Source organism: Canis lupus, chromosome 6 (genome assembly GCF_048164855.1).
Source record: "Canis lupus baileyi chromosome 6, mCanLup2.hap1, whole genome shotgun sequence".
Classification (NCBI taxonomy): Eukaryota; Metazoa; Chordata; class Mammalia; order Carnivora; family Canidae; genus Canis; species Canis lupus.
In genome coordinates this window covers 66,180,126-66,194,953 of record NC_132843.1, presented here as the reverse complement: position 1 = coordinate 66,194,953, position 14,828 = coordinate 66,180,126, and the positions used below count along the sequence as shown (strand labels likewise).

The 14,828-nt window shown below is 46.7% G+C and overlaps 1 protein-coding gene across 11 annotated transcripts in view; it reads left to right on the top strand.

Moving 5' to 3' along the window:
• CACNA1E (calcium voltage-gated channel subunit alpha1 E) overlaps positions 1–14,337 on the top strand; it is a 387,895-nt gene extending 373,558 nt beyond the window's left edge. For 6 of the 11 annotated variants that reach the window (XM_072831009.1, XM_072831008.1, XM_072831011.1 and 3 more), the window contains 4 exons: positions 1,730–1,858; positions 2,891–3,071; positions 4,077–4,267; positions 5,774–14,337. In XM_072831009.1, coding sequence (XP_072687110.1) covers positions 1,730–1,858; positions 2,891–3,071; positions 4,077–4,267; positions 5,774–6,346 — 1,074 coding nt within the window. In that variant the 3' untranslated portion in view covers positions 6,347–14,337. The remainder of the gene's footprint in view (positions 1–1,729; positions 1,859–2,890; positions 3,072–4,076; positions 4,268–5,773) is intronic. The other 5 variants (XM_072831014.1, XM_072831018.1, XM_072831013.1 and 2 more) reach the window with 1 other exon arrangement.
• The last annotated feature ends 491 nt before the right edge of the window (positions 14,338–14,828 follow it).

Here is a 14,828-nt window from a genome sequence, read left to right as displayed (position 1 = left end):
ATTCCCTGCCTTCCTTTATGAGGAACTTAGCACCATGGACTAATTGGTACAGATAGTTTGATTCTTAAAAGTGCCTCTCAGCATTTTACAGCTTGTCTGCCTGATGATGCATCTGGCTGCATCTGGCTGGGAAAATCTCAATAATGTGTCCTTTCTTTCACAGGGAGGCTTCATTACATCATTATTTCTGTGGGTTCCCCGGGGCTGAGCCATAGTGCCAGGACTTTTTGGATCTGTGTTCATCTCATTGTCAGTACTGGTGTCTGTAATTCAGTTCAGGTGTCAGCCCGTGCTACACACTCACCACTGTGTACTCCTGCCCATCCTCGGGGCCCCTGCTCCACATCTGGAGGCGTGGCCATGATTTGTGCGTGTGTCTTATACCACCTCTCACACCTCACAAACTGCAGTGTTGTTACCACGTCTGTTTTAAGTTGGACCTGTGTGCTTTATAAAGCATGTACTGCAAACACTATAGTTTCCTCAAGAAGTGCACATATCACATGTCCTAGATGGGCAGTCCTCCCATGCGCACCAGAAACCACCTGGCCAAATGATCTTGGAGACTAAGGGGGAGGGTCTTGAGCACCCTTTCCTTCAGCAGTCCCCTATTTAAACAACTAGGTTTTTAGGGTGTCATTCCCTAAATATAAAATAGCCTTTTTTCTAGTATAATCTCCAGATGTCCAGGATATTTCTAGGTCTCTTTGGTGTCCCATGTAAACATTTCTAAGGCAACTCTACCCCTTATGCAGTGACAGTAGCTATCTGTGTAGATCATGTACAGTTGCCAAACTAATATTCTTTAACCAGGAAAATCACATAAAAGAGCTGGTAGGACCTTAGAGATTTCCAATCCAACCTTCTAATGTTCTCGGGTGGCACAGTGGAATATAATAGCCACCACCCACATGTGGCCATTGAGCACTTGAAATGTGACTAGTCCAAATTGAGATGTGCTAGAAGTAGAAAATACATGCCCATGTCAAAGATGTAGAGGGAAAAAAAAGTGAAACATCCCCATTTTTAGATTGATTACATGTTGACATGAGAATATTTGAATATATTGGGTTGAATAAAATATATTACATTGGATGTTTTTAAAGACTTTTTAAAATGTAGTTACTAGGACATTTAAAATTAGAGGTAGTTCATGTAATATTTTTATTGGACTGCCCTAGTCTAGAGCATCCCTGACAGATGGCCATCTATCACATTTTTTGAATGGTTTTAATCACAAGAAAGCTCTCAGCTAATAAATCACGTGGCTTAAGGTATGAGCTGATGTATTTGACACCAGAAATTAGTGACTTTCCTTAGAACAGTGGTTTCTGTTTGATAAATAACTTCATCACATTAAAAGAAGAATCCTAACACTACCAACTATCAGAAAGTAAACTTCACATATCTAAGAACTATTATGAGTGATACTGTTTTACAAAACTAGCCAATCTGAAGCACTGCTTTGTGGTAAATAAGAGGATACTTGACTAGAAAAGGCCATCTTTACTTTTTTATTCCCAGTAGAGCTTTCTATCTGGGACATCTGGTATACCACATGTGCACACACGGATGCACCCACATATACACATACAACTGAGACCTCAGAGATGCAAGTCTCTCTTCTAAAAGCCATTCTTGTCATGGAGGAGGCCGAATCATCCACTGGAGGTGAGAAGCAATGAGATGGAACCGAGTCCCACAAGCTTGGCTGTGTGTTTATTTCCAGGAGCCAGAGGTTAGTGAATTAAAAAGCGTGCAGTCCTCTAACCATGGCATCTACCTTCCTTCGGACACCCAGGAGCATACGGGATCTGGGAGGGCATCTTCTATGCCACGCCTGACTGTGGATCCCCAGGTAAAAAGCTATTACCACCTGCCATGTGTAGTGGCATCCTGGGCTGTATTGGATTGGTGGGTTATGACAAAACATCTGATATTTTCAGGTGAGCCCTTGATTTGCCCCCTCCCTTCCCTATAGGCAAAGTCTGGCTTATGGACCTTCTCTATAGAGCCTGCTCCTCCAAGATGTGTTTTCAGTGAAGCCCCAACCATAACAAGCTAGGCAGCAAAATGGTGTAACTCCTTCTGGATGGGCTCAATATCCTCAAGACTTAACCAGCCATGCAAGAAATATTTTCCAGGATTTTCCTTGTGTTTTTTTCCCCCATTCCTCCTTTCCTGGATCCCCCAGCACATATGCAGTTACTTACACACACAGCTCTGTGTCAGGACCGTCTGTCCTAACCAGTGCAGGCCACGCCTCATTTCTTTGTCTGTTTTCCTGGCTTCTTTTTTCTGTCTGTCTGTCTTACATCAAGTTTTGACAGAGACAAGAAGTTTTTGTGAATCTGTTTAACATCTGTGGCAAATCAAAATGCCAGAGTTTAAGGTGGGGCTGGGGAGGGGGTGGGCATAGGTATGGGGGGAGGTTATGGATGAGAGAGAGCAATGCATTCTTAGATGCTGCTCAGTTACAAGCTCTCCTAGGCTCCTGTGCTACATGGTAGTGCAAGGCAAGGGCAACAAATAAAAGGCAAAGCTATGCTTCTCTCATGGTGCAGACTTTTTGACAATTGCCCTCACAATATTTCAAGGTGACTCAAGGTTCACTGGCCAAGTGCCTACGTTAGATGGCTCTCTGGGAAGCTTGCACTATACACTCATCTGCTTGCTTCCTCGAACATGAAGAAAAGACCATAGATAAGTCTTAGTGTCTATGTTAATATAGCCCAGGACCCTTTTCTCCAGCTGACGTCTCAGCAAGAGGGATTCCAGGGAGGTTACAGTTGGCAATCTTCAACAATCTCCATCTCACTTCCTCCTTACTTCTAGACCCTTTCAGTAATTAATCCAGATTTTGTGTTCCTCTGGGGGCTCCTATTTCCAGGTGGTGACAGATACTAGCTCCATGAGACGTTCATTTTCCACTATTCGGGATAAGCGTTCAAATTCCTCCTGGTTGGAGGAATTCTCCATGGAGAGAAGCAGTGAAAACACCTACAAGTCACGTCGTCGGAGTTACCACTCCTCCCTGAGACTGTCAGCTCATCGCCTGAATTCTGACTCAGGTGAGGGGGTCTTTGCTGTTCACCTCTTTTCAGGCTCCTGCTCTGATGACCAATTCTGAAAAGAACTGCAAGTCACTGGAACAGGATTCAGGTTGAGGAGAACGAGGGAAGGAAGAGCACTTGTCACCAGGAAAAGAGTTCCCTCTCTGACTTATCCTAATACAGCATCTTCTATATTCATCATAAAGGCTGGAATTTTTTTCAGATTAGGGCTATAGAAATCATTAAAATGTATAGAACTGTTCACTCAATTATGTTGTACACCTGAAACTCCTATAATCTTATATTTTAATTATATCTCAATAATAAAAATGTGATTTTCAAATGACCTTCTGCAAAAACACTAGGGTTCCTTAGGGGGCCTCTAATACATTCCTGGCAAGGGCTGGGCTTTTACCATCAACTCCACTTCAATCCCAATAGTGATACTGGAATCATTTTAGGTTTTTGGAGTTTTGTTTTGTTTTTTAAGGAAAAGGGTCATACTGATAGAGTTTGAAGCATTCTAATGGTTTCTCTTTTACGAAATGAGGAAACAGAGATCAAAACGCAGTGAGATGCCTTTATCACAGAGCTAGTAAATGGCAGAAATGGGACTAGAAGTCCTCAATGGACCTGAAACCCTTTGATCTCCATCCCTTTTCTGATGCTATCTTTCCCCAAAAAAGGTTATATACCCATGTTTAGGACATAGATAATTCCTGGGCCGTAGTGTTGACAAAGATTCTATCTTATTTATGTCTAGCATACCTAAAAACCGAAGAGAACCAGTTGCATCCTTTGACCTATGTGTCTTTCCAGTGGCAGCTCGCACACTTATCTCTTTACAAAAGGAGAATTTTCTACCCTCTCCCTCCTGCCTCCCATTCAGATCACCTGTTGACATGCCTGGAGAAGTGAGGATTCTTCAGAGGCCCAGTCCCACCCAGGCTGTATGACATCTCTTTGTGCTCAGAGGCTACTATGGGTGGAGTGGTGATCAGTTGCTTTTGTCGTCTCTCTCAGGCCACAAGTCTGACACCCACCGCTCAGGGGGTAGAGAGCGGGGACGATCGAAAGAGCGAAAGCATCTTCTCTCTCCTGATGTCTCCCGCTGCAACTCAGAGGAGCGAGGGACCCAGGCCGACTGGGAGTCCCCAGAGCGCCAACAGTCCAGGTCTCCCAGTGAGGCCAGGTCACAGACCCCCAACAGACAGGTGAGCATGGAGAGGAAGTGGAGCCCCTGTAGAAAGACAAGGAGGGGTGGTCTGTTAACATTAGGTGCAAAATGTGGACCTAATGAAATCCTTGATTTCATAGGAAACTATATCCATTGTGCACAGACGTTAGCTACTTCATGCTTGTGTACTCAGAAAGGATAGGAATTCATGGAAAACAAGATGGTTCCCCCCAAGAAAGACAATGGTATCTAGAAGTTATTGCATCTCAGTCCTCAGAACCCAGAGGTACAAAGTCACAACAAATACACAAATGTCTCAGCCAGATCTAGGAGGAAAGGAACACCTTTGGCCAGAAAAGTTTCTGTGACCAGTTGTATGATCCCTAGTATTAGTTACGATGGTGATTCATCTCTCAGCACAGAATTTATAAGTTGGATCCGTTCAACCTTGTTTACCTGGCTTCCAGCCAATCCCAAGAAGACGACTCCTTTCTTGCAGAAATTACCATCAAAGCTGTGTGAAAACATTCTCTCGCCCTGTTTTCCTCTTCACTCCCAGCCCTACCTCTCCTCAAGGCTGTCAGAGCCCAGACGGGAGACCCCCTCACCAGCAGCGAGCAGAGGAGAGGAGGAGGAGGGTCTATTACAGTGGACTTTTAGAGGCAGTTGAGAAGTTTCTTCTAGAGCAGTGGCTTTCAAATTTTATTGACTAGAATCATGAAAGCCTGTCATAACCATATATTCCTGGGATCTAAAGGGTTCTGCTTCAGTAGTAAAACCAGCTAGAAAGGGAAAAGCATAAATCTGCGGGTGAAAGGACCCTTCCTTCCCTAGGAGCTTCTGAGCATGTGGTTCAGAGGCCACACACAGCTTGAGAAACACCTTCCAGAAGGTCCGTGTACCAGCACTGGATTTGGGAACCCTTGGATCTAGATGAACAGGTCAAGCTGCTAAGCCTGTGAGTGGAGCAGCTGAGTTAACCTCAGCCAGCCACTAAACCCATGAAGGCAAAAAGTGAAGATGAGGGAAGAGAGTTGCCATTCCCTCAGATCCGCTTCCCAAGAACTATCTCTCGGACAGCATTTATTCACCCTCACTCATGCCATTGTCCTTCTCCCAAGTTTCAGTGCTTTCTCAGAGTGCATAGATAGTGTTCTCAGTGTTACATAGTTTCTCAGTGATAGTTTCTCATGTTACATAGATAGAGCTTCCAGATCCTTGCTCCTCTGAGCATGTGTTCCGTCGTCCAGCAGCACCTGGGAGCCTGTTGCAAATGCAGAGTCTCAGCCTCGCCCCCCCCCCCCCCGCCCCCGCCACCACCTGCAGAGCCTACAACTGCAGTTGAGGTTAACATGCCCTGGTCTCCATGGTGGAGACCCATCGGCCTCCTCAGTCCCTCCATCCTCAGTGGATCCCGCCCCTCAGCTGGGACCCCAGCTCTGACCTCCCTGCCCCGGACTCTAAGGGCCCGTGAGAAGGGTCAGGGGAGCTCACCAGGGCCCCGAGCAGGGATCTAACATGCCGTGTCTGTCCCGCCGCACAGGGCACGGGCTCCCTGAGCGAGAGCTCCATCCCCTCCATCTCTGACACCAGCACCCCAAGACGAAGTCGCCGGCAGCTCCCACCCGTCCCACCAAAGCCTCGGCCCCTCCTCTCCTACAGCTCCCTGATTCGACACTCCGGGAGCATCTCCCCGCCGGCCGACGGAAGCGAGAGGGGCTCCCCGCTGACCCCCCAGGCGCTGGAGAGCACGGAGGCCGGCCTGGCGGAGCCCTCGGGCCCCCGGCACGGGCACGGGCAGGGGCACGGGCAGGGGCACGGGCAGCAGAGCCAGCACTGCTCCCCGCAGCGCTACATCTCCGAGCCCTACCTGGCCCTGCACGAAGACTCCCACGCGTCGGACTGTGGCGAGGAGGAGACGCTCACCTTCGAGGCCGCCGTGGCCACCAGCCTGGGCCGCTCCAACACCATCGGCTCGGCCCCGCCGCTGCGGCACAGCTGGCAGATGCCCAACGGGCACTATCGGCGGCGGCGGCGCGGGGGGCCGGGGCCGGGCGTGATGTGCGGGGCGGTCAGCGACCTCCTGAGTGACACGGAAGAAGACGACAAGTGCTAGAGGCTGCTCCCCCCTCCGATGCATGCTCTTCTCTCTCACACGGAGAAAACCAAGACCGAATTGGGAAGCCAGTGCTGCCCCGGGGGGGGAGGAAGAGGGAGGAGGAAGACAGAAGGACACCGTGCATTATCCGTTGACGGCAACGAAGGGACAACAGGAAAACCAGTGGGACCCGCCAAGTGGCTTCACTTCCCTTTGCAAGATGGGCGCTGCCATAGTTCTGCCTCTTTGCTGGGGAAAGGAAATACGAGAACGTGCAGGGTTACTCCCCTGGCAGAAGGGACGTGGTGAGGGGGGCTCTGCTTCCCCTTGCCCCTTCCCACCTTTCTGCAAGCCGCGGAAGGATGGAGCTGGCCTGTCTCTCCGCCCATCGCCCTGAAAAGCCTGCAAGACTTTCTGGCTCTTACCTGGGGAGTCGTGGAGACCACGGGAGAGGCGTCTCCTCCCTCACCAGCTCTTGCTCCTCAGCTCCACTGCCGTCAGGGCAACCACACTAGCATCTCATGCATTCCCCTCTGGCTTGCTTCCCCCAGAGAAGCACAGGCTAAGTTCAGGAGCATCGGATGCCACGGGGCGGAGGCCAGGAGGGAAAAGCTGAAGTGGGACAAGGGGCCGGGGGGCTGTGGTGGCAGCAGCAAGGGCTGGTCTGGGTGAGCAAAGCCATAGTCCTGCAGCCCAGACCACGGGGAAAGGCTCCAAGAGCTGGAGAGGATGGGTGGTGCTGGGAGGGACAGTCCTGTCTCTTTGAAGCCTGAGGCCTACTCAGTAGGTGCTGTGTTAGGATAGGCCAGGGAGGTCCCTCAGGCTCCACCGAGGTGCCTAAGGCTCCAGGAAGGGTGATATTTTAAAAGCATTTAACATCCCCCGTGGCCAGAGCACAAGCTGGCGTGAGCAGCAGTCCAGCCTTCCTGCTGGAGCCCAGTGCTCTGCCAGGCCTTAGCTCTGCAAACGCTGGTCCAAAGGGATCCCTCGAGGGTGGGGTAAGTGTTGGGGGTGGAGAGTATAATTGAGGCAAAGTCTGTTTTCCAACCAGTATAGAAGAATGTGGAACAGCACATATGGCCGAATGTCAACCTAGACTGTGGTCCAGGAGGTAGTGGCCCTTTCTGCCAAGCAGCAAGGCCACGAGCCAGAGGCTCAGTCTTCCCTGCCACTTCCTGAGAAGGTAGCACACACATACCCAGGGTGGGCCATACATCACCTAGTAGAGGCTTCTAGAGAGGAAAGGCAGGCAGACTGAAATGAGAAGCTTCCATGAGAGAATCCGTCTGAGTTTACTGAGGACCTCCTGGGAGGAGGGCCCCTTCCACAGCCAGTTGGTGTGTGAGGGTCAGTTTGTCCTGATACTTTGAAGGTAATTGGTAAATATACCTCAGCTGAGACCTGGGCGGCTCCTCCTAGCCAAGTAGGCTCTGATGGGGTCTCATCACACAGTGTAATGAGATGAGGGTCCCCATGGCCCTGAATATTTTCTGGAGCTAGGACGGGGCTTTTCCTCTCCCCAGAGTAAGAGCTGGACAGCAGACAGCCTCAGGCCACTGTGCCATTCTTAACCCCCTAAACTCAGAAGCATTGAGGAAAAGAGAGCCTTTCTTGGCTAATCAGTGCTCATCTTGTATAGATTGTCCGTCCAGGGAAACACGTCACTCTGTCTCTGGTGGAGATGTACCATTCCCTCAACTTCCTCCCCGGTCTCACAGTGGCCAGAGGGACCTCCTGGAGAAGGATTCCAGGCAGGGCTTTCCCTTCTCAGCCAGGAGCAGGTGGAGCTTGCCTCATAGGACCCTCCCCCGGCCTGAGGTCACAGTGGCTAGACACTCTTTTTATCCTCCTCCAGCCAAGACAGACTCCACCTCTTGGGTTGGAGAAGTTAGTGGCTGTTATTTTTCTTAGAAGGAGCCTCTTTTTACTTATGAAATTTTTCTGTTTGTTTTGGTTGAAATAGAACTAAGTTGCATCAACCCTGAAAAGCCAAATACAACTGTGTGGCTGCAGAATCATTTCATGGCCCTGCCTTCTCTTTTAGATACTGACGGAGCTTCATGACCCACAGCCGCCAAATCAAAGTAGTCCCAGGGCAGGAGGCCACTGAGTCAGAACAAAAGCCTCCTCCTCTCAGACCGTGTGTCTGTTCTCACTTTCCTCTCCCACTCAGCACTTGCACGCTCCGGAGTGGCCGGCAATGTGAACGCGAGTGTGTCACACCCTGATCCTCACAGGTGTGCTCTTTACATAAGACTCAGACGCTGGGCCTGGTATTGTGCTAAAGGTTTCCTCTGCTCAGCGTCATTTCATGCCAAAGTGCTGCAGTGGGCTGCTTTCTGCACACAAAATTGCTTTCTTCCACCTCAGAAATGCAGCTTTCCCTAGGGACAGGCCTACCACAGGACCGCCATTCTGAGTCAGCAAGTCTATTGCATTGTGTTGGGAGAAAAGGAATTGAAGTGATATCTTAGGCCATTTCAACAGTAGGAGGAATTTAGCCTGGCAGAGCAATTACCAGAAATGGGATTTGCCTGTAAACCACATTATGAACACTAAATTTACTGTGCCGGGAAACCTTCCTGGACACCTGAACTCCTTACACTCACATACACAGAAGCACTTGAGCCGTGAATGAAGTGGTGTGAAGCACTGCAGATGCATTTCCCCCGGCCAGTCGGGGTCTTGTTAGAACTAGTGAACTTATGAACTCTGTGATTCAATTTCCCCTGACCAAGAAATTGCGTTTCTTATCCCTTAGCCTACATTTACCTTTCTAGTAAGACCAGAAAATAAAAGACCGTTTTCTGTTAAGTCACGGAACTCATTATCATGATCTTCTTCTGACCGCTTCCTCCCACCTCTTCACAAATGTGACCTCTCACCTTCCCTCTGATAGCTGAGCAGGACATCCTTTCCTACGTGTCAGATTCTGCCTCTTTCTCCCTTGAAAAGAGGCCCCTTGAGATCTCAAAATGTGTGCTGCTATTTGGACTAAAAAGTATGGCCGCATCTCAAGAAATGTGGAGCAAAGTGGAAACAGTTTGAGATACTCAGGTCCCTTCAGAGGAATGTTTGGCTCTGTGTCCAGTTTCCCTTGCTAATGTCAGCCTTTGGCATCCCCTAAAAACAAAGAGGGAGGGATGGGGGAAAAGAGAGGCGGAGGAAAAGGAAAACAAACCAAGGTAGAGAGACATTCTAACTGGGCTGTGTTTAGATACTCCTCTCTTCACTTCCAGACAGACTTCCGGTGGGGTACTCACGTGTCTCCCTCTTTCGATCCCCAGGAGGGCAGAATGCCAGCAGGCTTTCAGACATAGGGGTAGAGCTCTGGGCCAAGATGCTCTGTGAGCCAGGGTCAGGATAGAGTTGCCTACACTGTGAAGAGATGAGCATCCCCCCACCCCCACCCCATGTCAACACAAGCCATGAACATGACTGCCCAATGGCAGTCTGTCCACTCTTCTGGCTGAGGAATCTATTTCTATTCTGGGCTTCACTTCTCCCCACTCAGCATCCCTACGGGGTACTAAAATCAGGTAACATTTTTCCGAAGCTGAAATCCAGATGTTCTGGGTTCTGCCCTGTTTTGATCCTGGAACCACAAAGAAGACGATCCCACATCCCACCATTCAGCCAGTGTTTTCTTTCCATACACGCTTCCATCTCTCCTAGAGCCTCAGTGTCTCCTGCTTTCTGTGCTCCCCTCCCAGCCCTTGTTTTGCTGCATGTTCTCATTGACCCAGCTCCTGAGATATTTTAAATCCACCCAGTCCAAGCTTATTTGCTGACCTGCCTGCCTCTGCTGGTGGGGAATGCATCATTCTCATAAAAGTAGTTGGGAATTCACCAGGTAATATTCACAAGGTGATCTGAAACAGTATAAGGTATGGTACTATTGGGGTGAGTGGGGGATATGGAATGTCTGCATACTCAATGAAAGCCCACTTCAGGGAAATTAGGTCTCTCCTGGCATAATGGAACAAAAATTTAATTATTTTGTTTTTTTAAAGAACGTTCTCAATTTTTCATTACATCCTCTTTCTAAAGCCTGCTCTGGATGTCTCGTTTTTGGACAGGGTATTTATTTAGTGGGTTGAGCCAGGGATAGGTTGAGATGCTTTAATTTCTCAACCTAGCTATAATAAATATTATGAGATCGGAATAAGAAAAGGTACATGTGTAGGAGCCAGGGAGCAGATAGTCATCTACTTTGCTGGGATTTTGTAAGACATGAAGGTTAGGGAATTTTCACCCTATCGCTATCAGTTTCATATCTGTTAAGTTTGAGACCCTCAAAGGCCTGCTGCCAGTGTGCACAAAGAATCATGGTGAGGAGAGGCATTTCCATGCGTTGGGGTAGCTCCTTCCTCAGCAGATTCTTGCATCCTGTCCATTTTTCCTACCTGAATTCCCTGGCACTGAACACTGTCCAAGAGATTCAGGTAAGACTTTATAAGTCAAGAAAAAAGAGAAGTGGGCCCCCTGAAAGTGGCCAGAGTGTGATGGTTTAATTCCAGACAAGAACCCCATAAGGAACCAGGTCTAGTTTTGAATAAATAGATCTCCATGTTGAAACTCTTATTTTTACAAAAGCCAAACAGAATTAACTCAGGACTTAGGACCTAACCTTGGCATGGTAGGATCAGAAGAGATCCCATGTTATGAGTGCTGCCTATATCTGCAGCTCTGACTTGTTTTTTCTTTGGTTAAAACTGTATACTGTAGCCATTTACTCCAGCAGAGCCCCATCTGATGGCTTCTCTGGCTCTGTAACCCTGAGCTCAGCTAAAGACTGCTGGCATGATCCGTTAGGCATCATGTGCTGTCACTCATTCAGCCAGAAGAACGCAGATGTACCACTTGGAGGGGACAGAAGACTAGGAGCAGAAAAAAAACATCTTGGTTTCTGATGGCTGTCTTTTTCTTCCCTTAAATCCTTTCTGCTTTGACCCTCTGAGGCTTAGGCATCCCAGAGAAAGATAAGCCAAAGACAACAGGTTCATAGATTGTCCCAACCTATCCAAAGGGCCTGGAAAGCTTCCCTTAACAAAACTCAAGCCAATCTGAATGAGACTCCTAGCAGAGGCATATGGAAGGCTAGGGTACCTCCAAACTGCCCTTCTATTTTTGTAGTCTTCTTCTGATCCCTTCCCTCATGCTAAAAATGGGGGGTGGAAGGGGCCACTAGCATCTTGACCTTATAAATGCAAAAAGATTTTATAATAAGCCATGCTACTATGTAAATACATTATTGAAGTTTGAATTCTTATTTCTGGGGGGTGCGAAAGAGTTGAGCAGATCCAACTTTAAAAAAATGGTAAGGGGATCTATGTTTATTTTTCTTTGGGATCTTTTTGTTTGGATTTTTTTTTTTTTTGTAACAGACCAACCCTAGAATAGCAATGAAGGATAAATGTGTGCAGTGTTTCTGAATCACCTTCTAATTAATTTCTATCAAACAATATATTTGAGCCAAAAATCTGAGGTCATATAGTACCAGTTCCATCTTCTCTCTCTGGTGGTTTTTGGCTTTGTTTTTTGGTTTGGTGTAGGTTTTTTTGGTTTGTTTACTTTCTTTTGTCTTCTCCTTCTAAGTCAGCCTCTGTCTCTTGTTTCCAGGGACTTAAAATACAACCTAATGTAAAACAGCTTGAGAACTTCAGTGAAAGCCAAGTAAATAATAGAATGGATATAGATTTTTTTTCAGGATATCTTTAACCAATAAACAAAAAGTTTATATCCTGAGAAGATAAAATTTTTAAGAGCGTGGTAATCTGGTAACTGAAAATTATTGGGAGTCAAAAATAATTCTAGCCCAGCCTTCTGTACTTGTGCCTTCAGCAAGGTATTGCATCTGCGTGCTTTATTTCCCTCATTAGGAAATTGAAATACTAATGCTTGGCTAATTCATAGGTGTGTCAAGTGTTTGTAAGTAAATTAATATCGCATTATATAAAGTACTTAGTCTCCACAAATCAACTTAGAAAAATCTTCTCTCCTTATATACCACTAAGGACCTATGAAATTCTTGGCATTGCTATAAGCATTCCATTTTTTGGAAGAAACTTCATATTTAATGGAACCAGAATCCCAGATTTGCTTTAATTTCACCATCTATTGTTCCCTTTTTCACTTCCTCCCCTTTTTAGCTCTCTAATTAAAACAAAAACAAAAAACAAAACAAAAACCCCAAGACTTTTTTTTTTTTTAATGCAGGAAAGGAGTTGAGTTTTCATAATCTTCTTTCTGTGGATAGTTCAGCCAGTCTTAGGTCAAATAACCATTCTCTAATGCTTAGGATCTTCATGAAGACCTCTTCTTTTGTTCGGCCAATTTGTCAGAGATAAGGGATTGCTCTCTAGATTCTGGAACCAGACCTGAAGACTCTGTACTAAGTACTACCACTTCCTCCTCAGTTCACTCACAGGTGGGCCCCAAAACTGAAAGGGTACTAAATCAAAGCTGCCAAATCCAAATTTGACCTTATTTGGTGACTTAATTTTCTTTCCAGTACTCTGATTTCTTATGGTGATAACCTGTACCACACAGGAACCCACTGCTCAAAGCAAGTCTATTAGAAATCCGTATAAGGGATGAGCGGGAAAAACACAATCCAAAATTTCAAAGTGCCATTAATCAATTAAAAAAAACTAAAGGTAATATGAAATGAGGGCTAAACAATGTAAACTAACTGCCAATTAAAGTATACAGTAGTTCTGGTCTTAGCTACATTTGATATGGAATTATATCACATTAAGCAGATCCCAGCAAATTTAGTAAAAACATAGGCATTGAATTTTAATGGCTACCAATGGGGATATATACTTAGCCTGCAGGCCAAACTTCAATCAGTGTTTTTCTATCCTGGTGTTTTGTGAACAAGCCAAAATTTATACAAAGCCACCCTAAGTGCTGCAATTGCAGAGGAACCTCCCTCTTGGTGATATTAGAGAACAGTCCAACTCCACTCAAATTGAGTCCAAAATTTGGAACTCATCCAGAAAAACAAACGGAGGAGAAAAATCTAATGCACCAAGTATGCTTGGCATTTGTGTAGCTGGGGCAATGTGGGCAGAGGCTAAAAGACAAGCTATAGAACAAAGACAAGGTTGAGGTGGAAAACATCAGCTAGTCCCAGGAAAAGAAGGTGTGTGATCTGAGAGAATCACTTATATTAGATCACTGATATACTTGTTAGCATGATACTGGATTCAGAGCAGTTGTTTCTGCTAAACTCACCAAAGGTAGTGGGTTTGAAGGCCTCAGAGAATTAGTAGAGCCCTGAACAACTTTTCCAGACCTGGGAGATGGAGAAGGGAGGTTCTTGCTTTAAAGCAGCCCAAAGACAATCTCTGTGACTTTAGCAACTCTTCAATAGAGTGGTGCCAATAGCAGAGAGATTTCACTGACCTTCCTAGTGGTACAAGTGCCACGGGAGGGGAGAGGGGTGGTGAGTGGGACAGATGAGTTTTATCAGAAAGAGATTTCACACTACGAAGGGTGCACCGGTACTAGCCTCACAGGATATCGCTGCAGAAAAGTAGACCAATGGGTGGCTCAGGCCATGCCCTCTGTCCTTTAGGACCCAAGGTCAGGCCATTCCCACCTTGATTTGCTTTTAGAGAAGGAGCCCGTACGATGGGATCAAGAGGGAAATTGGGTGCTCTGCCTTAGGCTGTTAAAACGCTGCCACCTGCATTACAAAACTCACATGAGTCAAGACGCTTGAGATACTTCCTTATGGGCAGCATCCACTGTGGTGTGCCAGCCTGACACCCCTTCAGGAACGGTGTTTAAATGGCAGCCAGTGCTGGCCCGCCCAGAGTATCGGTGCATCTTTCCTAAAGCCAGAGTTCAGCACTGCATGTTGACCAGGTGGATATCCTGTAATATAAATGCTCGTTTGGATCCAAAAGGAAAATTATTAAAAATAAAAGAAAGATGAACAACTTTAATGTTTTTGGGGGGGTCAAAGAAAAGAATAAATAAAACCTTGTTGTAAAGAATTAATCGGCCTGATTCCCCTCACTCACTGTTTCTTTGGTCCCTATAAAGGGAAGTCTCGGGAGTGAAGCCTTGCCAGAACTCTCAGGGTAAGTGGGCAGCAGGTTCGGCAGTGCAGTTGGTTGACATCTGCTCAGCTCAGCTAGTTAGGAGGAATTCCAGAGTTTCTCAAAGTTTCAAGGACACCCTGTCCCTGAAAGATTTCCTTTCGTTAAAAGTATTATCTTGGAGGAAACAAAAAATAGGCTTCAGACAAACTGCTTCCCTGAACAAGTTGTTTCCTTTTCTATTTATTTTTTCAAGATTTTATTTATTTATTTGAGAGCAAGACAGAGAGACTGAGTTGGGGGAGGGGTAGAGGGAGAGAGAGAAGCCCCCTGCTGAGCAAGGAGCCTGCTGCAGGGCTCCAACCCAGGACTCCAGGATCATGACCTGAACCATAGGCAGACCCTTAACCAACTGAGCCACCCAGGCATCCCAGAACAAAAGTTAC